The sequence below is a fragment of the Syngnathus scovelli genome, chromosome 5 (assembly GCF_024217435.2).
Source record: "Syngnathus scovelli strain Florida chromosome 5, RoL_Ssco_1.2, whole genome shotgun sequence".
NCBI lineage: Eukaryota > Metazoa > Chordata > Actinopteri > Syngnathiformes > Syngnathidae > Syngnathus > Syngnathus scovelli.
The window spans coordinates 1,717,769-1,739,452 of record NC_090851.1 but is presented as its reverse complement, the minus strand read 5'-3'; the positions used below and the strand labels follow the sequence as shown (position 1 = coordinate 1,739,452).

At 47.0% G+C, this 21,684-nt stretch overlaps 2 protein-coding genes and 1 long non-coding RNA gene across 9 annotated transcripts; 1 reads left to right on the top strand and 2 right to left on the bottom strand.

Moving 5' to 3' along the window:
- Nucleotides 1-912: 912 nt before the first annotated feature.
- On the bottom strand, nt 913-6,598 carry tmem192 (transmembrane protein 192). 2 transcript variants are annotated; one of them, XM_049719451.2, is made up of 6 exons: nt 6,300-6,598; nt 5,606-5,758; nt 5,257-5,518; nt 5,056-5,178; nt 2,227-2,332; nt 913-1,998 (listed from the first exon to the last, which is right to left on the bottom strand). In XM_049719451.2, the coding sequence occupies exons 1-6, from the start codon at nt 6,324-6,326 to the stop codon at nt 1,884-1,886; spliced, it is 786 nt and encodes a 261-aa protein (XP_049575408.1). In that variant the 5' UTR covers nt 6,327-6,598; the 3' UTR covers nt 913-1,883. The 2 variants fall into 2 exon arrangements, with proteins under 2 accessions (XP_049575408.1, XP_049575409.1); XM_049719452.2 differs by having other exon boundaries at nt 5,606-5,755.
- Nucleotides 3,589-5,815, top strand: LOC125968420 (uncharacterized). The gene is made up of 2 exons (XR_007481313.1): nt 3,589-3,752; nt 5,612-5,815. It is a non-coding gene; the product is annotated as an uncharacterized lncRNA (long non-coding RNA).
- A 406-nt stretch (nt 6,599-7,004) lies between the features above and the next one.
- LOC125968412 (LIM and calponin homology domains-containing protein 1) lies at nt 7,005-21,617 on the bottom strand. Of its 6 annotated transcripts, none has more exons than XM_049719435.2 (32): nt 21,061-21,617; nt 17,260-17,330; nt 17,072-17,141; nt 16,713-16,819; nt 16,621-16,651; nt 16,447-16,557; nt 16,225-16,352; nt 15,936-16,006; nt 15,585-15,783; nt 15,396-15,530; nt 14,661-14,972; nt 14,345-14,587; nt 13,336-13,554; nt 12,473-12,781; nt 12,141-12,395; nt 11,636-11,845; nt 11,470-11,508; nt 10,941-11,070; nt 10,724-10,872; nt 10,412-10,651; nt 10,100-10,340; nt 9,642-9,935; nt 9,484-9,574; nt 9,390-9,415; nt 9,089-9,202; nt 8,752-8,844; nt 8,518-8,680; nt 8,360-8,450; nt 8,216-8,284; nt 8,039-8,147; nt 7,856-7,958; nt 7,005-7,783 (listed from the first exon to the last, which is right to left on the bottom strand). In XM_049719435.2, the coding sequence occupies exons 1-32, from the start codon at nt 21,154-21,156 to the stop codon at nt 7,758-7,760; spliced, it is 4,545 nt and encodes a 1,514-aa protein (XP_049575392.1). In that variant the 5' UTR covers nt 21,157-21,617; the 3' UTR covers nt 7,005-7,757. The 6 variants fall into 6 exon arrangements, with proteins under 6 accessions (XP_049575392.1, XP_068506729.1, XP_068506730.1 ...); XM_068650628.1 differs by having other exon boundaries at nt 15,585-15,790; nt 15,937-16,006; XM_068650629.1 differs by having other exon boundaries at nt 12,141-12,362; nt 15,585-15,790; nt 15,937-16,006.
- Nucleotides 21,618-21,684: the final 67 nt, after the last annotated feature.

Sequence of the window (21,684 nt, the reverse complement as noted above, 5' to 3'; positions counted from 1 at the left end):
CTGAAGTACACTTAAAGTCATCTGACGTGATTTTGGTGTTGGAGAATGGTGACAAGAAAAATGTGTCATCATAACAATAATAAGTACACTTAATGACATCAAACCTGTCTGCAGATTTCCTGAATGTGAGGAGAAAGTACCATCGGCACTTTTGCCTGCACCGACGATGCCTACCTCTGCATTCCAGAGTGCCCTTCCCCTGATGAGACCGCTGAGGACAAAAAAATCTTGTGGAGCTTTTAAAGAGGCCACAGGTAAGCAAACATTTATTTACATTAGCGGAATTTACCCAAAATGGCCGAACGGAAACAGCTATCCTTGAGTGATGCAAATTTGCAGACACCGTTTAATTCTCAAAGTTTGGTGATCAATTTGAGGTTTGGCCTTGAAAAAGGAGGTGCAAGGGCCCCCTTTCATGGCATCTTTGGGCTTTTAACTCAAAATGGTTTCCCCCCCCCGGGTACCAGAGGTTGCAGGTGGCACTTGAGTAGGTGTGTGTGATTAGCGACAGAGGCGCGCGGGACCCTTGCTCGACATAAATCTGGCTAATGACGCGGAAGAAGGATTAAAAGCGGGGCAGGAATGCCTGAGCCCCCTCGTTTATGTCGGCACAGGCACGCTGAACTGGAGTTTACCTCCCTCGCTGTCAGTTGGGGCTCATAATCCAACCACTGTTACTTTCTCTTGCAGGTTTGACGAGAGCACGTGTGAGCCCAACTACCATAAACTCCGAATAATAATAACAACCAGAGAATGAGGGGCACAAAAGACGATCTTAAAAATGTCCAAGCACCTTGTTTTATCAATAAGCCAAAGAAGAAAAGAAAAATCAAGTCAGTACTAAAGAAAATGGCGCTGGACTCAACAAGCTGTGGACCAAAGAGCGGACAGATGTACATAGAGCCTGTATCATGCATTGGATGCACTTCAAATGTTTATTGAATACATTTTATTCCTTTTAATAAAAAAAAATGTTTGAGTGTATTGTTTCTGGATTTATCATTGTGTGCGTCGTCAAGAACTGGGTGATGTACTGCCAAAGTAAAAAAAATTGCAGTCCACGTTTACTTTGTTTCATGAAACATGAAAGTTTAAATGACAAATCCACAGAAAAGTATTTTGACTTGTGTAGTAAGCTAAATGGATTCTTGAAAAGTTAAAAACAAAGATGTAATTCTGTGGTATTTATTGTACAGATCTCAACATGCCGAATCAAAACTCAAAATTGTCACGCAAACAAATAACATTGCGGATATTATTAGACTGTTAAAATGTAATACGCAATACACAGAACTGGAGGACAGAGACCCGGACTGACTACAAACAGCAAAAACAATTAACATGAATTATAACTGCCATGAAAAATAAATATATTATAAGTTTAAAAAAAAAAAATACGAATGAGTGGGTGAACGGGATAAAAAGAAAAATAATCGGGAAAACAATAAGTCCCTGCTGTATGTGAGGATCCCCACCGCTGTAAATAGTCACGAAATCCTGCACGATGAGGGTCATATGGTCAAAGTCGTGGTAAAAAAACAGACAATGACCACAAAAAAATGCTCAAGGTCCTAAAAAAAAAAAAAAAAATCAGTAAGCACTGCTATGTACAAAAGACATGAGGTGTAGCACAGTATTTATATATATAGATTCAAACCCTCCTTTAAAAAAAGCAGAGTAGCAGCTTTCCTGGGACGCTCGGTGATAACGCCCCCCCCCAACCCCCCCAACTTTGCCTTCACCTGTGACCCGCGACGCCTCTTTAAATGTCGGCCATTTTCAGTGCACCCCCCACCGGCACCACATTGCTTCATCCGAGGCAAGTACACGTCTGACTCACTCAAATGGACGGCGTGCTCGGTGGGGGTCCGAAAAGTGTCTTTTCAGTGCTGGGCGGTGAGGTTGAGCAGCCTCCTGCTCAGCAAGCTGTTATGCTGCTTCAGGTACTCGATCAGATCCGCCTGCTTCTCCACCACCTCCTCCAGGCAGGAACCCTCTCTGAAACACACGTACACGTTAACACTACAAAACGAGGACCGCTTGAAAGAACTAGCCCCAGTCTCCGACATGGCAAAAAAAAAAATAGCGGCAGTAAAGGTTTTGGTGGCTTTGCAGTGTGCTCGGGGGCAGGGGGGCAGCTTTTAACATTATTAGCTCCACTGTTAACCTCTGTGTCAACAAGCATGGCAGAGACAACTTTTACAGTGTGTGTGCGTGTGGCCCTACCGGAATCCCGTCTCCGTGGGTAAGCTAGCCACGTTGAAGTTGTGCGAGTGTTCTTCCTGGCTGACGTCGGGCGCCGCTCGCTTCGTGTTGAAGATCATCACTTTGACTGGAGGAAGCAAAAGCAGATGACATTCTGTCAATTATTTTTTTTTCAGCGGTGGGAGAACTGTGGCAAGACTTAAGCAGGTCAAAGGTCAAATCTTGCTCAGTCACAACATACAGTGGTGTTTTGAATTCCGATTAAATGCTGCAATCCAATTCATTGTGCTGCTCGATTGTCCTTTATATTTAGTCCCAAAACACAAAGACGTAAGCTGACAGTGAGAGTTTCTCAGACGCCATAATGATGCAGGTGGGAAAGTGCACAGCCGCTGCTTTTTTTTTTTCCTCCTCCCCTTTTAAAGGCTATCCATTCCCTGGACACGCACACACATGGGCCGTTATAACCCGCACTTAGCTCTTATGGGCCGCCATATCCTGCACTTAAAGCTCCAATTCTCACGCCCTAAACATATACCTTGACTCGGGGGGGAATGGGTGGGGCGGGCCCAGCGGCAAAGTGTGGAGCATCGGGGTGGTCGCCGCAGGAGAAGGCAGAATATGTGTGTCACAAAATCAAATTATTATTAAGTTACATCTTTAAAGTGAAAATAAATATCAATTGAGCTTTCAATGCCACAACAGGAGACGCTAGCCACCAGCTAGCTTGCAGGCTAATGCCCACAACGCTTTGCATTTCTGTCCTTATATCGCTAACTCTACACTAGCTTGTGCTAGGCTAACGTTGTCCTGGGATGAATGAGAATATTCACAGGCATGGCACCAAGCTGTTTTCATGGAAACGACATAGCTAGCTAGCTCGCTCGCTAAGATGATGGCGGTGCGAGTGCCTTCGGGGGTAGCGGGCCTGACAGTATTGATAAGACTGCAGCGTCATTAGTCGGAGGAAATTGTCAAGGAGATTCTAAAGAGGGCAACCTTTGCTTTGCTCCGTCGCAGCATCGACACAATCCAAAGAAATACTGAGCATTCCTGCATAATGAGGCCCTAAATACACTTGTGTGTGTGTGTGTGTGTGTGTGAGTGTAAATACAAGCGGTACGTGAGAAGCATTTAACCAAGCGCAATAGTTTGATGCATTTATTGATTTGTGGAATGGCACACCTCCAGTACTATTCCCAAAACATTTATTATAAAATCAATTTAGTGTATTTATCATGTTTGATGGGTTAGTTTTGCCGATAAATGTTGCTGCTCCATGATAGGAGAAATTGGTGGGGACTCAATAAATGGTGGTATCAAAACATGACTTCATGCTGAAAACGGTCAAACAAGACATGCCAATGATGGATGGATGGATGAATAGATGGAAGGAGCAGTTGAAAGGAGGTGCCGCATTTCGCACCTCCATGTCAGTTTCGCTTTCTCTCTCTCGGTTGCTGTCACACGAGAGTGCACAGACAAGACGGACGGTGCTCAGACCGTGCCCGGGTCAGCGACCAGCAATCGGTCGTGTGCATTTCAAGGTGATTACGGCGAGGCGCGACGAGCTAAAGGCTAATGCTACCTCATGTTCGTGGCTAAAGTAGCAGTCCAAACATGCTAGCAATCGGCGCCGCTCAAAGTATCGCCGACATTGACTGCTACGTTAGCCTAGCTTGTGCTAGCTGTCGAGTGGCACGCTAAGGTACATTTTTGTTTTTTTGGCATGGCATAGCCACCATGTGCCCTGTAGCGGTTTTGCAGCCAAGAAGCAGCGAGCCTTTGAAAGCCGAGGAGCGGCTTTGATGTGCGTGGAGCGCGTGGGCCGCATTCATGTTCAAATGAGAGGCCCGAAACATACCGCCGAGCCCCCCAAAATAACACACACAATCTCACGCAAACACTCCCACTCACAATCGAGCATGCACTTCAAAGAGAAGTGGAACGAGGCCTTCCTGTATGGACTTCAGGCTTGCCCTACCTTTGGTCCCCCCCTCCTCCTTAAGAGTTTACACTGCATCTTTAAGTTCATCCTCGAAAGCTAAATATCCTAAATCCACATTTGCTTTTTTTTTTGGGGGGGGGGGGGGCTTGGTTCTGCGTCGCGGCTCACTACACTGATCCAAGCGGGAATGTGGCACATACTGACCTCCACAAACACTAAACATAAGGACAATGTGTGTGTGTGAGGGCGGAGTGGCCGAGGGCTCGCCAGCCTGTGGCTAGGCTAAACACTAATACCTTATCTTCACCTGCATGTGTGTGTGCTATCTCGCCATCTGTGCCCCGTGGCAGCCAAAATAGGCCTTTAATATGGATTTCCTTTCAATAAGACTATCTACCTGATCAATATCCTATCAGACACTCGGTAACTGCAATCTTCCTTCTTCACCTCAGTGTGGCCGCGGTGTGAATGGGACGGTGACTCCAGGCAACTCGTGTAACGCTCGGAATGGAGTACGCGTGTGTGCGTGAGCCAAAGTGAAAGATCAGCAGATCACTTGCGGGATGGATGGAGGGAGGGAGGGAGGGAGGGAGGGACGGAGCAGAATGCTCGATTGTCATGCCGTCGGGTTTGAAAAGGGCAGGGCGGCTATTGTCATGCCAATGGCCTCGCACATTGTGTGGGGGCTGGTGTGTGTGTGTGTGTTTGTGTGTGTGTTAGTTAGCAATGAGATCGAACAGGGTGTCTTTCTTCACGCTGCTTATGAAATCCCGTTAGTAACTATTTTACCTACAAAGGTGGTACCACTGTAGCACCCCCTTCTGGTAGTTTTGAGTACAAACCAAAACTTTGGGTGTTGTTGTTTTTTTTTTTTCAACCATCTCTTTGGACAAAATGTTTACCTGTATAGTAGATGAGGCAAGGCAACGCCACAAGAAGCTCCAAAGCCAACACGCCGATCAGCACGTAGATGTGCACGTCAACCGGCAGCCGCGCCGCCATGACGACCAACAGCATTACGTTCCCTGCGTGTACAGGTAGACCACGATTAGCGCGACATGAGCTCCACCTAGCGTCTACGGCGTGACATCGCAGGCCGTTACCTGCGGAGTGCACGGCGAGAGGAAGCTGCTTGAGCGTGCTGGTGCTTCTGTAGAAACGCAGGTAGCCTCGGTTGCGGGCCCGGCCGTGGTGGTACTGGGCGCAGCGGGTGAACACCAGAACCAGCACCCACAGGGCCACCTTGCCGAAGACCACCGCGCTGTCACCCCGTACGGACCCTAGGATGCTGGCGCACACCTCCTCCTGGCCCAGTTTTAACACGCACAGCACGGCCACGCACACGGACAGAACCACGTACACCACCTAGAGGAACATATAACGTGAGAAGCCCCTTTTTAACTCCCCAAGGAATTTTTGATTTGGAACGTGTTTGTGTGTTTCTGTCCATACATGCAGCAGAGACAGCAGGATGGCGTGGCAGGCGGTGGGCACGCTGTGAAATTCTCTCCTGATGGCGGCGTGGAGGGCATCTGCTGAAATGAGCGGCCCGTCCACCAGGGAATCCTCCTCGCTGCGAGTCATGTCCACCGAAGAGCCTGCCTGCTACAAAACAATGATTTCTACAACAATCCAGATTAAATTTAGGTTCTCCCAAACATACTCGACAAAGGCCTCTCCAGATGTATCACGTCAACTTACTTTGTTGAGACCGATACCTATTTAAACAATGCTTTGACACTAATTTTTGTTATTTTATAGAAAGACCACAAAAATGAAAATAAGTGCGTTTTACAGCAAATACAAAAAGGACAGGTGAAACTCAAGCAGTAATTTGTTAAACTTTCTCGTCTTATGTAGTAAATAAACCAAATGTATTAGTTCAGTCCATAAGAGGAGTCTATTCAAATTGCAGACAGATTGATACTTCTGTGACAAATATCGTTTTATAGGTATCATAATTCTTTGGCAGATAAAATTAAGATAAGTCGGAATGTGATGTGCCATTTTTAAATATAGCGAGGACATACTAACATAAGTATTTTTGTTGTCATGAAAAAAACACACAAACCATGCTAGCTTTTTTGGCTAATACGATATTATGAGCAAAAATACGACTAAGTGATATAAATTATTGGATACGCACATTATAAAAGGGTCCCCCGGACTCCATTTTACTTTAAAATATGCCCTCTTTTCGACACATTACAAACTCTTAGCAAGTGGCGAAATAAAAGCTAACGAGTGCTAAGCTATTTTGGTGCCTCCAGCTTTCCGTACGATAACATCATCATCACATGACTAACACGACGGAAGAAAATAAAAATGTTTGCGATTCCGGAAACTAATGTCTAATTTTGCCACAAGGTACACATAACACAGTTTGCTACAGTTTGGGTGACAGTAAATGTATATGTCCTAATGTTGAGTTTTAAACAGAGCAAAACGGTGCCTACCAAAATGCAGCACTCGCCGATGTCTGTCACGTGACGTATTGCACTTCCGCTATATTTATATTCTCAAAACGCGCCAAATATTTAAACATATTTAGTAAATAAACAAATGATAAAAATAATTAATCCCGCAAAAATACATAAACGATTATTTTACGTCATTAAAATTCCAAATTTATTATAATCCACGTCATTATTTACGAAAATATTATTTTGCATTTCTTTTTGCATTAGTTATATAGTATAAAATGACTTATACAATAATCGTGCCTTGTCCAAACGCCGTCGCTTCTAAAATCATATGAACTCAACTCAACTTTATTTGTAGAGCACAAAACTACCACAGCTGCATCCAAAGTTCTGTACAAAAAAAAAAAAAAAAAAAATCACACATAAAATTAAGGACAACCTTTTTTTGGACATCTTTATTGACAAACATACAGTGGCTATAAAATACGGCGAGCAGAGCCTTCCTCGGCCAGATGAAATGGAGGCAACACTTGCATTGAAGAGCGCATGAGAGGATGTTATGAAATGCTGTTAGAAAATAAGAAAGAGGGAAGCAGCAGGTATTACATACGTGTCATTGGTTTACGCTCTATAAGAGAGAACAGGATGCACAAGAGGCTGATCCACTCGCTTTGCTTGCTGGTATGGAATTTTTCACTTCATGTCACAACACACACACATTTTGAGGTCCATGTGTAATCCCCCCCCCCCCCACACACACACACACACACTGAATTAAGGCACTGGTTGAAACGGCTTAAAGGGAAAAGAGCTCAAAGCCAACATGCAAATGGACGAAGACGTACGACAAACTTAAATGATACTTGCAATAACTTATGTTCATGCAAAAGTGTAAAAACAAAGATGGGAGAGAAGGTAAGGCATTAAAACGGTCACGCTAACTACGTAAAAGAAAGTTCTTGTAGTGTATACTGTGTATTATTCCAGTTTTAGTACAGTGAACCCACACTATATCGTAATATTGTGGAGGGGTCACTATACGTATTATTCCAGTTGATTTATTGTGCTTGTCTAGTCATAAATATGCTGGTCATGCTTACAAACACACTATGGAGTATGTTTCGAGTTCTCATAGATATTTCAGTAAAGTTATATGATGAGGATTGTTTGTCGGGAGATCATCATAGTGTGGTGGGTTGTCCTTGGCCTGTAAACAAAAAATAAAAGCAGCAGTTGTGAAATTCGCTGCTGCCCTCTAGTGGCAAAAATGATCAATCACCTCTGGTTGCCAAGTAGCAATGGTGACAGCTCAGCAGCCCATTACGGATCCTCACGTCCGTCCCAGTGGTGGCATCGCCAAGCTGCCCCTCACACAAGCCGCACTGAACACAAGTTTTGTGAACTTATATTATTGTCCATGTACAGTATGTTTAAAAAAAAAAACACACATTTTTGTACGCACTTTGAAACACTGCATGTGGAAGTAGAGTCCGAGCGTTTCGATGATCATCGCCGCTCCTTTTCCCAGCGGCTGAGAACAACCGGAGCATTGCCTCTTTCCGCTAACGCACCTGCAGTACGCCACACAAAGGTCTTCTAACACACTTGTCATGGTTTGCACACGGGTCTGTTTTCCTACCTGCTGGGCGACGGAGGCAAGGGTGAAGACGGCGTCTGCGTTCCGGGGATGCCATCGTGGGAATCGCACCTGTTGGCAAAACACGAGTATTGCAAGATAATGAATTAATGTTTATAAAAATATTTACACACAGTTGGAAAATACCTTTTTACGCCGTGCACTGCGTTTGGTTGTGTGTTCCGGTCCAAAGAGGCCGTCTTCCACATTCCGGACTTCTTGGCTGGCTTGGAATCGTCTAAAAGACAAATTAAAGTAGAACTTATTTTGATGTTTTTGATCCAAACTTGAAAAATGAGTCTCACCATGCAAAAATTGCAGCCTGGATGTATGCTGCTCTTCACTTCCTTTCGTGTCTTTGTGGCCATTTTGTTGCAGGGGTACACTCGTTTTGTCACCAGCAGGTGGCGACGTCGTCCTCACGCAGGGACTGAGGGGCGCTACGGTCTCCTCCAAGATCTTCCTCTCCTGAAGAAGCGCGTGAAGTTGTTTGAGGATTTCTTTTTAGCAAGCCTGCAAAGTTCTCCGTCACGCCGTACCTCTTCGTTGTGCTTGCGTTCCTCCTCCTGCACTTCCAGTTGCGCTTTCTCCCACTCCTTCTTCAACTTCTCCTGCTCCTTCTGGTACTGCTCCTTTGAGCAGCACAAGGTCAGAGTCAGCGTCGCTCCGATCAAAAACAAAATCACCGAGTGCAAGACGATAAATGACAGCATGCTGGAGAAAAAGTCAAACTACTTTCAAAAAAGCCAATTGCTAAAATGAATGGATGGGTACCTAATTAGGTGTCCCATGAGTATAACTAAATGATCCATCATTAGTAACCATGGCAACAGCCCCCCCCCTCCCACACACACACACAAATGACCACCGGGGTACCTTTAGGAAGCGCTCCTGCTCCTGCTGCCACCTTTCCACGCGCTTACGCTCCTCATTGGGGTCCCAGACCCAGTGATTAACACGCTTAGCCAAGTTCAACATGGGGGTCTCAATCTACCCCCACCCCACAATCACACACACACACACACAAAGACACACACACGCATGTCGAGACAGCAAAAGGACGGAAAGAGAGGAAAGGTCAGAGGACAAGTGGACGAGGGCTGAACAAAACAAGAGGTCCGATTGACGGATGAAGGAGAAGCGGAGCGAAGGACGACAAGTTGAGGAGTGAACTCACGCTCATACTGCTCTCGTCTTGGCCATCTGCGGAGGAAAAACACACACGGTCATTTTGCCGCCCGACATTGTTACCCGACCGTTTGGCGTCGTACCCGAAACACTGGGACAATGCATGCTGGTTATCGAAGTCGATGATGACGACGACAGAGACGGCTTTCCCTCTGCCGGTTTCTCAACGCTCACCTGAAAATCAAATCCAAATTATAGTGAGATATTTACATTCTGCGAGTGGACATATATAAGAAGTCACCTGGCAGTGGCCGTGGATGTCGGCGGCGTGCGGCTCCACCACCGTCTGAGTCAGTTCGGTGACGATGGTGGTCTTGGTGACGCAGTTCCTCCCGCTGAACAGCGAGCTGATGGTGGAGGACGAGGAAGCCGAGGAGGATGAGGAAGACGAGGAAGCCGTCGCCGGCTGGGGAGGAGGCGACGTGTCTCGCGTCTCCGACGTAGAAGATGTGTCCTTCTCGGCTTGTGTGACCAGGACCTTCTTCTCGGACGGCGAAGTTTCCGTGTCGCCATTCACACGCACCAGGCCGTCCATCTTAATTATAGACACACAGACAAATTAAAATTGGAGCCAGTGGGTGAGCGGTGTTTGTATTATGGGCAGGTGCAGCAGTGCCTGAGCAAATCCACTAGATGGCGTTGTAATAATCTAATCAGGTTTTGAAGCACTGCTGTGTCTCCAAGCTCTCATTTCCTTACCTTGACTCCGTGTGTGCTGCTCGGCTGGCGATAAGGCTTGGCCGCCAGTAGGGGGACGGGTTTGACGGGCGGTGGCGGCAGCGTCGAGGGAAGCGCGGGCTTTGGAGAGGGTTTAGGTTTCGGAGGTTTAGGTCGGGGTTCTGCATCTGCTTTGGTCGCTGCTTCTGGTTTGCTGGGAGACGCTGGAGCCGGAGGTTGGTGGCTTTCCGGGGATGGCGGAGGTTCTGAAGTCGGTGGATCTCTGGAGGAGGAAAGTGGCGTGACTCGATGAGTACACAGGTGGGGGAGGGGCTGGCAATTTGAACATCTTACTTTTCCGCCCTCCTGTGTAAGTCTTCACACGTCTTCCGCTGTGTTGATTCCGGCTCGGAGTCTTCACAAACGGTTTTGTGGGTCGCGTCGGGGTTTGCGACGGGGCGGGGCAGGTTTAGGAAGTCCAGCGTGGCGTCGCTGATGGTGAAACGGAGAGCGTAGCGTTGCAGAACCATGGCCGCCTCTTCTGGCGTGGCCGCACTGCGATACGCCTCGCATAGCTCCGCCTCTCGCCGTTCCCTGGGAACACCAAAAAATGATATTTTCAGAACCATCAAGCCATAAAAGTCTCTCTGAGGGGATGACACTTACTTGTCCTCCACAATCTCCTTGTAGGTCTTGATGCTCTTCCTCTTGTCACCTGCCTCCCCATTCATCCTCTCCATCCTCTTCCTCTCCTCTTCCTTCTTGATGAGCTCTTGCGAGGCGCAGCGGCGGCGGTTCTTCCAACGAGCCAAGTCCTGTAGCATTAAAGATGACCAGATTTTTTTTTTTTGTTATGCAGAACCAAGCAAAGACGGTCTCTTACACTTTGCCACTGGTCGTCCTCGTCTTGGAAGTTGTTGTACTGCTCGTGCATGCGCTCGTAACGCGACAGGCTGAGCTGCGGCAGGTGCCCCGCCTCGTCCTGGTCCACCATGTCGCTCATGCTCACGCTCCTGAACGGGGAAAGTCCACGTTTGTGAGACTGAGCGTCGTTACGAGACAAGTGATAAATGAATCGTGGCGCAAAGGAAAAGGACAAACTGCAAAAATGAAGAGTGTTGTTAATGGAGCCAAGCTAGCAAAGTTGAATTCAATACGTAAATAAAACAAAGCTAAAGGGTTAGCAGTGCATGTTAGCTTTAGCAACCATGATACAGTAATACAGTGGAACCTCTGAGTTTTATTTTTTTTATTCTTTTTTAACCTTCGGGCTCACATTGCGAATATTTGACTTTGACCGTATTCCCTTGATTAAAAAAAAAAACTGTTTTCAAAAATGAGGTTCAACTGTACAAAAACAAATCGTCATTGTCAGCATGCAGAGTCGTCCATATCCGCGTCGTCAAACTTACTCGGCGTCCCCGGACATTAAAGCAACTCGGCGGCTCAACCTGGAAGGACAAAATGAAGTGAACACAAGATGGGAGGGTCCAAGATGGCCGAACATCTCGGGCACGGGAAAGTCAATTCAACACGGATGGAAATACACATGCAGTAGAAATTGGGAGGGCGTCTCACATCATTGGCGGTAGATCATCATCCCTCACCCAGGAGGCTTTTGTTGTCGGCGGATCCGCCATCTTATTGACCTTTCCTAACCCCGCCTCCTCACTAAGCGGGACGACATCATCCAGGGAAGAGGCCAAGTTTGTCACATTAGCCGTCTTCTGTTTTTGCTCGTCTACAATCTCCTTCCTGGGCGGGTTTTCGAGAGGTCGTACGCCACCGCTGAGACAAATGGAATCAAATCCAAGCTAGGCTGTCATCACGTCTCAAACATGCTAGCGCTAAAGCACGACCAAACTTATTCGGTAAAACGTAGGCTAAATGCTAAAAACAAAAAATGCTACCTTTTTAGCATTTAGCCTTCGTTTTTCTGATCCATTCGACGACTTTAACCAAATTCGGTAGAACGAGCTACCCCATTCAAAAATGTTTCCTCAACATTGGCACTTCCAGGCTTCCGTACGAGTCCAAGTTAGCAACTTTGACGCAAGCTCCACAAGCAAACCTCGAAAGATACCTTTCGCTTGCCATTTTTTCCACACGCTTGGCTGTCTGCTTCGTAGCACAACTTTGGACGGTGTTGTTTTTAAGCACACCCGGCACTGGGAGAAACTGCCTGAAGCCCGGACTGGATGTTTGGATCCATCTCTTCCTGCGAGCCATCATGTCGTCCTTCTTCGGGTTAGCAAGAGGCTCATTAGCATCATCATCATTTCTGCTCTCGTCGGGACCCTGTGGGCTACGTTCAATGGGAATTATCCCTTCCTCCGCTCTACGACAAAATTTCCAGTGAGATGTTTGAATTCCACACCGACGAGCTGGTTAGTCGACACGTCCGAACATTCCCACCTGATGTTTTTGTCCACTTCCTTGGCGCCTGGATCAGTAACCTGGGCCTTGTATTTTGAGGCGGGCAGAGGCAAGAAGCGGTTGAAAGGTGCCGAAGAAGCGCTTTGCTTATGGAACGCTCCAGTTCGCCTCGCCATCATGTCATCTTTGTGAATATCTGGTATCCTCTCCTCTTTGTCCTCCTCCTCTTCTTCTTCCTTCAAATTCCGCTCATACTGAGCAAGACGAGCGTCCAGCTCGGCCGGAGAGCAAGGAGCCTCCGGAGAGCCGGGTGAGGTCACTTGACTGGGTTGTCCTCCATCTGTGAGGCTGTGAGGGTGTCACATAAAGCTCTAAAACTGGTTGGCGCTAATGCCGTGTAGCCAAAACTGAGCACGCAAATGATATATTTTAGCAGTGCAACCGTTAGCATGTTAGCGGTTTAGACATTTGAATTTATGATATTACCCGACCACAGAACAGGATGTCGAATTCAAAATGTTTGTACTAGCAGTATGTTAGCATCACAACTGTTGACTTGTTAGCATTTCAACTTTTGAATAACACCTAGAAGGCTCTGGCGACTATCTACGATATGTTAGCACTACACCTGTTAGCATGTTAGCAACTCTCATAACAGTTCTCATTGGTAATAATTACCAAACTGGGTGTCAAATACTCATAGAACTGCCACAGCACTTTTTTATAATCTTGCCAAACGCTAACAAAGAAACGATTAACATTTTAGCTGACTGAAATACCACCCAATGTGAAATGAGCAAATGCAGATTGCTAAATACAAAGCCTGCTACCGAGCACTCTAACGAGCCAACTAGCGTATCATTGGCCTCAGTCCAAACCAGCGCAAGCGGCCATGTTTGTACCTGCCTTCCCGCTCTGAGAGCAGGGAGCCCAGGCCAATGGTCGGCACGGCAACCGTCGCCTGAGAGCGGAGTGGTCCTAGCAACCCTGACTCGGGCACGCCTATTGGCCGCCCCATCTCGGTCACGCCCCCGAACCTCACCGACTTGACACGACCCCGTCCGCCACCGGCGTACGTTTTCTTCCGACAAGCCTGACAAACGGGGACCGGGTCAGGCTCGCTACAGACACACACACACAGTGGAGAAGAAATGAGCAACTCCAGAAAAAGGATCAAGTGAATCAGAGAAGAAGTCCAGGAACTTGCTATGTGTTAGCCTAGCAACTGTTAGCATTGTAGCCATTCTCATTTATAATAGTCCCAAACTAACAAAAGGTCATGATCCAAGGATCTAAAATCCTAATTAGGCCGCTTTAGCACTTTTTATACTCGGGATATAATCTGCTAGAGTGTATGTTAGCGTAGCAACTATTAGCATGTTAGCCATTTTCTCCATGTGATGTTCAGGCGCACAAAACCTCCTCTGTGCGATCTAATGACATCAGCGACAAGAGGACAAAAAACAAAAGACTCAGCACACAGCCAACAATCGCCTCTTTTTTTCCTCTGCAACACACACACACACAGACACACACAGACACACACACAATGATATACACGTTCACACCAAGGACTGGCACATTCGCTGCCCTTTTAGAGCCTGTCAGACGGCAATGAAGTGCACAATAATGAGGAGAATAAATAAAGTGATGAAAAGGAGCCAAGCGAGGGGGAACTAAAGTTGCTTTCGAGGGAAAACAAGCAACCACTAGGGGGCGTGCTTTTAAAGATTTATATTTACGATTTCTTTGCATTTCTTGTCACTCGACTAGACTGGACTGTTTGGATGTTTTTACACCGGTTAGCTTCTTGATACACTTATATTAACAGCTTTTATTTTTGGATAACTGGAACACACACACACACACACACACACATTGATCATTTCCTGTGCGTGTTTGAGGGGGCACCTGGGTTCACTCATCCTGAGCCTCTCCCACTTCTGCACATCAGCTTGGCTCATGGGGGCCGACGTCAAGCTCATTGGTCGGTCTCGGTAAAGTGGGCGTGGCCTAGTCTGAGCTCGCCTGAGAGCCAGGTCGTCCATCTGCTTGTCGGGTTTAACCCTTGCCGCGTCCTCGGCTTCTTCTTCACGCTCATCCTCCTCCTCTTCTTTTTGGCGAGTAATGATGTCGGGGATTTGCTCGAGCTCGCTTTCCAATCGTCGGGATAAAATAATGAGCACAACGATGGTGAAACCACACACGCGTGCGCACACAGTCTAACCTGATGTCCTTGAGCGTTTTATGAGAGGATCGCCTGATGCCTTCCCAGCGTTGCTGGTCTTTGCTGCTGCACTCCAGCAGCGGCGCCGCCATGACAAACTGATGCACCCTGGGCACCGCCGGGCCCCGAGGAGCCCGTCGGGAAGCCAGGTCATCTTTGCGAATGTCCGGTACCTTCTGGCCCTCCGCCTCGCCTCCGCTGTCCGAGGACGAGTCCCAGGCGGATTTTTGCGAGTTCAAAAAGTCGTTATCCCGACGGAGGATGATATTGGGGGAAGCTGGTCTCTCCGGGGTGGGGGAGGTGGAGGAAGGGCTGAGTTGAAGATGGGATGGCAACAAGTCATTTCAGGGATGCCAAGAGGTCCATCGTGATGCCAAGCGTTAGTGACGTGCACGGATTTCGTTTGGCCCGCACCGTTAGTCCATCCAGATGACCCGAAAACCAAACCTCGTCTAGCAAGCAAAGCCTACTCGCAAAACGATTAAATGCATTTGACTGAGGTTAGCTAACTAGCGCTGTCTAGCTAACATTTGAGAAACAATCAATGCCATTAAGTTTCTTACAAAAGCCCGCCACTGCCACAACCACCGAGTCAGCACTTCTCAAGCGGTTAGTCATGGCCACGCCCACACCACAGCACTAGCCAATCACATTAACCAGCTCATCGTTTTGCACCGGTAACACGGGTTCACAACTCAGCAGACCAGATCCGAGCACAAGACTCCAAGCGCTAACCTTCCGTAGCGAAGTGCCGCAGGCAACACTTTGATGCCCGCCTTCTCCAACCTTTCGATCCTGGTCCGCTCGCAAATTTCTTTTGGGCTCTGGTGATCCCCCGCCCAGGTGACGCTCTTTTTGCCCTCGGCGGGACTGTTTGGTGCTACGTTAGCTAGAGTCGGTCTACTTGGAAATATTCCACATTACCTGCGCTGCTCTCTGTCCTCGGCATGAGATCTGCGTTTTGCGTTCAGGGCGTAGAAGCCGGCGTTGCTTCGGTTGGGCAGGAACTGGTTGAAGAGGACGGGGGTCCGCGCCTCCCCGCTAGCCGCACGCCGGGCTGACATGTCGTCCTTTTGCACGTCGGGCCTCCTGCCGCCGTCCGCCTCAGGGTCGCCGTCTCTTCCTGACACCATTGTAAAGCGTTAAAGGACAGACAGTCAATAACATCTTGTTTTGTTAATTAGCTACCTAGCGACCTAGCTAACCCCCCCTTATTTGACATTCTGGAGTCTAACTTAAATTTACATATCATAAATATTTCTTTCGGGAACAAACCTTCCACGTTGCCTCGGTTGGCCACATCGGGAGAAGGACTGTGCTGCGAACGTGAGCCAAACGAGTCCAGACTGTCAATAAAACAAAGGAGTGTTAACAACGTTGAATGAATGGCTCTCACTATGACTGCAGTCTTATTGTTGGACTTCACAATCAAGCTACAATCGTGGAAAAAGCAGGATTAGTCACTAAACACTCTGTAGCTAACAAGCTAACTGATGGACTTGCGCTAATTCTAGCTGTTTTGCGGCATCCATCTTTGTTTGTCTATCAACTGTGGTTGTCTGACCTGTCCAGAGAGTTGTCTCGAGTGTGTCTGGGCGGCGAGAGTGAATCGCTGCGCTCCGAGTCCCAGCAGTCGTAACCGCTGTCTCGAACGCTGCGCTTCTGCGAGCCGTCAGCCGCCTCGTCGCTGTCCTACACACACGTAAACAAAAGACAAAATGGAGCCTTGCCTTTTATTTTTAATATTTCGCACAGTCTATTTGAAAGAATGTCTTCCCCCACTCACCACCTTCATGTTGGCCAGCAGAGCCTCAAATTCCTTGAGGTCGAGCGTGGGTCCGCTGTAGGATGCGCAGCCGCCGGCCGCTTTGGCGAGCCAGAACACGGTGTTCAGAACCTGCACCATGAAGTAAGGTTAGAATTGGAGCTTCACAGCGAGTGGGAAAAAGATGCAACTCACGTTTTTCAGTTTGCGGCTGCAGTCCGAGTCCCTGTTGGGAGAGAAGATTATTTAACACTTTTACTAAATAAATAAATCTTAATTTTCTGTACTTGAGGTTGGCTCGGATGGAGGTGTCCTGGAGATCTCCCGGGTCAAAGAGCTGTGAACCTTTCAGGCCGAGCTCCTCGCAGCCCCGGAGGAAGACTGACAGATTGTCCTAGAAGAGGAAATTATTATTATTATTTTTTTTAAATCACTTAAAAAACAATTTCAAAAATACAAACAGACGAAAGGTCTCGTTTTATGCTGGATGGAGGCAATGTTTGGAGGCTTCAAAAAAAAAAAAAAAAGCCAAATTAAATAAATGAAGAAATTAAATTAATTAATTAATAAATAAAAAAAATACCATAATTCCAAATGAATCTTTTTTTAAGCGGATTTTTCCTGAGGCCCGAGGGTTTGTCCTTACCAGGCCAGCAATCGGGGTGGGCAGTCTGTTGATCTTCTTGACCAGACCTGGCCTGATTGCACTCAGAAGCCTGGGAGGGGGAGGGGTGGGGATGGTGGGAGGTCAACAGATAGCCAAGGTCAGAGAGGGGCTTGATGTGTGTGTGTGTGTGTGTGATGTGGCCATCTGTGTGAGGTCATCGGTCTTACTCGCATAACAGGATGCCGTTCTCCAAGGCACTTCGGAAGTCCTTGTCTCCAAAGCTCTTCCCTGTGACAGCCTGTCGAACAGTAAACGGCAAGTTAGGGAAGATGTGAAATCAATCACGATCATTTTCCCGATTATACATTTTCATGCCCATAATACAAATATGAATAAAAATTATTTCCTTCCATTTTCTCTTCCAAAATTCATATGGTTTGAATATGCTTCATCCTCTGTCTGCTTCTGTGTCCTTGCTCACTTTGTTGATTTATTAGATTATTTCCAATCTGTTTTTTTAACGCAGCGCACGTGTGTGCCGGCATGTGCGCAAATCATAAAAATATGACCTATTGTGTCCGCTTCCCCTTTCCCTCTTATATAAGATTTCCAGATGTTTCCCATTGGCGACGCCATCCTCTTCTCAACTCTTTTATTTTTTTTTTGTCTGGCATCTTTCCGCTCATCACATCTGCGATGGTTGCTTCGACTCGAGGCTTTTAAAACATTAACAGCATGTTCATGCATTATTTAGTTGGCCAAAAAAGACAGAGAGGTACTCAGCGTGTACTTTTGTTGACTTGTGTTTTGTATGTAGGATGCAGGGAAGAAAATGAGAGCGCAGTGAGGCTGGGAAAATTGTTTTTTGAAGAGCTTTGAAAGCAATATTTAAATGCAAGGATTTAATCAGGTCACTCCTAATTTACCGCAAAAATAAGCAGCAGACAAAAAATTACTATAACTGAGGGTTTCAGTCTGCTAGCTTAATGCTAACGCAAATTAGCCACTACTTTGTGGTGCTTTAACCTTTTTTAAGTCAGAAATTTTAGATATAAATATATATAAAATTGTATAAATTATATACATTTTACATATATAATATATCGTATGTGGAATTGATAGTTATTGACATTTTAAGCAGCAAAAGACACCCGTGTTTATCCAATTCACAGGGCGGCCATTTTGGAACTCGTTGTCGAGTGAAAATGACATCACAGTGCCTGACCGAATTCAGAAAACAGGTGAGATTTAATGGTCGATCCATCCATGAGCAGTATAAAAATGCTGATTTATCAAAAACCGTCCACTCTGAGCTATCGTGCGAGATTAAAGCCTCAAATCTACACGCATCTGGATGCTCGAAATAATCCCTTTGTTGTCTTTGCTAATCCGCACGCAGCACTTGCGTCAGCACAAATTTCCAACCCAGAAATTGTGACGGTGCAGTTAAACACCGTTCCCGACCAACGTCAGGAATGGACGACATTTTTGGATGGATGCAAAAAATGGATGCGTGGAATGATGAAAATACAGCACAACAACATCATTTTGTGCGATACAGCAGAGCACAAGACAAGTCAGTGCTACTTTGGCCTACTTCTAGCACTGACCCTTACACACACACACACACACACAGACACACACACATGACGAGGGGTTTAAATGGAAGCTGCTGCTGCTGCCATTCAACGCGTCACAGCGGAGTAATTTGCCATGAGGGCCGCAGGGGCTCGGATTTCGGCGACTGGCGCTGAAATACCCTCAAGACCTTTCGCTTGGTTTCGGAGGCTGATTTGAATGCTCAGGCCATCCATGGCCGCATTACGCACACTCGTGGCCCATTTTTAGCACTTTGATGTTGTTCGGCTTTATAAAAATATTTTTAAAAATTGAGGCTAGCAAAAACAACAATAAACTGGTTGTGTAGCAAAAGCATGATTGGGGGATTGATTTGAAGAGTTTGACTAAATGTCAATGAAACTGGAAAAAAGGGAGGAGCTTTTATGAAGCCCCGGGGGGGGGGGGGGGGGAAATTGTCAATTTCTCATTTGAATTAAGATCTGGAATTTCCCGTGTAAATCAAACGACCGCGTGACAGTGTACTAAACGCTGCGTGAGGCAAACGTGACATTCAAAGCCCAGTAAAAGCCTTCGCCTTAGGCCAAAGTGTGTGCGGGCTACCATTCTTTCGCATAGCTTCCTTCACTCAGTGTTGCTGTGTTGCTTTTTTTTTTTTTCTGTTTGCAGACGCCTCGTGCTGTCTGGGACTCGGTTAATCTGCCACCGAGGACGGCTGCGACATCTGGCGCGCACGTTTGAGTGTGTGTGTGGTATTACAGGGATTTGTAGGGTGACCCCCACCCACCCCCACAGTCCCCTACAGGACTGGAGTGGAACTGCATCAGTCTGCAATTTATTATTTGCAGCGGTTATGTTTTTGTTTGGCCGAATTCCTGTCGGGTGGAAATGACGTGGCGCCGCACCGTCACTTATGGAAGCGAGACTGACATCTGAGAGTCTGCCCATGCCGTCACTCAATATAGACCATCTGAGGAGCGTCTCATGCAATGTCTAACACACATTTAGAATAGCGTTACATGGCCCATACCCTGAGTCATCGCCACCTGTGAGAGTGTGGAAAAAAAAAAAAGGAGCACTGCAAATAGAAGCAGCCTGGAAGATGCTGAAAATAAACTTGCACACAATTCCAAAGCAGAGGACAACAAAACGCCACAGCGGGAGACCGAGACTTCACTCTGTACTAATGTACAGCAATCATGCCGGCCTGCGATGGGACTGGCGAGATATTAGATATGCAGAGAACCATTAGTGCATATGACTTAGTCTCGACGGTTTTTAGTGAAGGCAGTAGTGGGCATCGCTGACAGCAGCAAAGGATTGAATTTTTGAGAACATGAACAATCTCAATCAATAAGAATCTCGCCCGCAAGGCAACCTCGATTGCCAGAGATGTGAGTCACCCGGCTCACTCTTTGTTTGACCTTCTGCCCTCTGGGAAGAGGTACAGGAGCCTGCGCTCCCGCACCACCAGACTCGCCAACAGCTTCTTTCTCCAGGCTGTTAGGGCCCTGAACTCGCTACCCCCTTCTGCGTAGCGTGGGGCACTGTTGCGCTATTTTCGGGAATGTCTGCTGTACGCGCACTTGCTCCTTTTTTTTTTTTTTCTGCTCCTCTTATTTATTTATTGTTGTGTTATTTATTCATTATTTATTCAGCACGCTTTTGTTATACTTGTTTACTTGTTTGTCTGTTGTGAGCCATGTCTTGTCACCGTGGGATAGGGGGGAACGAAATTTCAGTTTCTTTGTGTGTCTTTGGCATGTGGAGAAATTGACAATAAAGCTGACTTTGACTTTGATAAGTAGGAAGTGGAGAAAGTTGCAAAAAAATAATAAAAGCCAGCATCTTAAAGTTTGATTGATTATTGTTAATTTGTCCCCACTTTTAGAAGAAAATACAGTTCCATTAAATATTTTAAAAAGATGGCCATTGTGGAGCGAATTTTTAAAAAACTTTGGCAGATAGAACCAAACTAACTGCACGAGGGACTACTGTAAATGTTTTTGGAAAACAAAAATAGGTCATACTGCTGTTGCCATCGTGATTCACCACTCAGCTTTATAAATATATATTTATAAAGCAAGAGTAAAAGCGGATGATGCACCCTAATCTCACCGCATCATCATCATCTTCATCGAATGCTGCTGGTGCGTGAACGTTGGCCCGGTTTCATCACCATGGCAACCACCGTGAAATAAGGGGGCGTTACTGTTGATGGCGTGGAATAAACACGCAGTTTTCAAAAAAACTCAGTTTGTGAGTCGTTATCATTTGATAACTGAGGGGATGTCAAACTTTTCGTGTTGTAACCCGACACACACTCACACACCCTCCCAACGGAACAGGTGACGGTGCACCGGTGCAGGGGGTGTTTATTTATATCCACGTCCCTCAACCACCACCCCACTCCCAGTGCCCCAACCCCGGCTCGTCTCGAGTCCGCTTACCTCGATCCATTTCTGTGCCTCCAGGCAAGCAGGCTCCGGGCGGCTCGCCTCCGCCGACTCTGGGCGGACGTCGCGACCCGCAGGCGGGCTGGCCATCGCCGGGTAGGCTAATTCGTGAGTGGGACCCTCGGCGGCGGACACTCGAGTGTTACGATGCGGTTCCGGGGAATGTTCCGGGCGGGGACGGCACTTGAGCAGCCTCCCGCGACGACCAACCACGATGCCACCAAAAAGGAGAATACTTGTCCAGCTCAGGAGGCGGGCGCGCGCGGCAGCGATGGACGCTGTTCTCCACCAATGGCGCTGCGAGCGCGCGCACGAGGAGGCGGGGACGCGCACGCAGGAATCTACCCTATGCAGGGGAGGCGGGGGGCGTACCGGTCCAATTATTTCACATTTGTGACTTTAAAAATCACTGAATAAATGAAAGGAAAGTTATATTATGCAGACGTCATAAATGATTAAATACCTGACCAAGATGGCTGCGGTAAAACAGTATTTAAGGACTTCACAGGAGTTCGATTGAGAACGTGGAGACCGGACGAATATCCAAAATCCGTGTCATTCATATCCTTAATTGACAAATATTCAGGCTCTGCAGCTATCCTATTAAATGCAAATCTA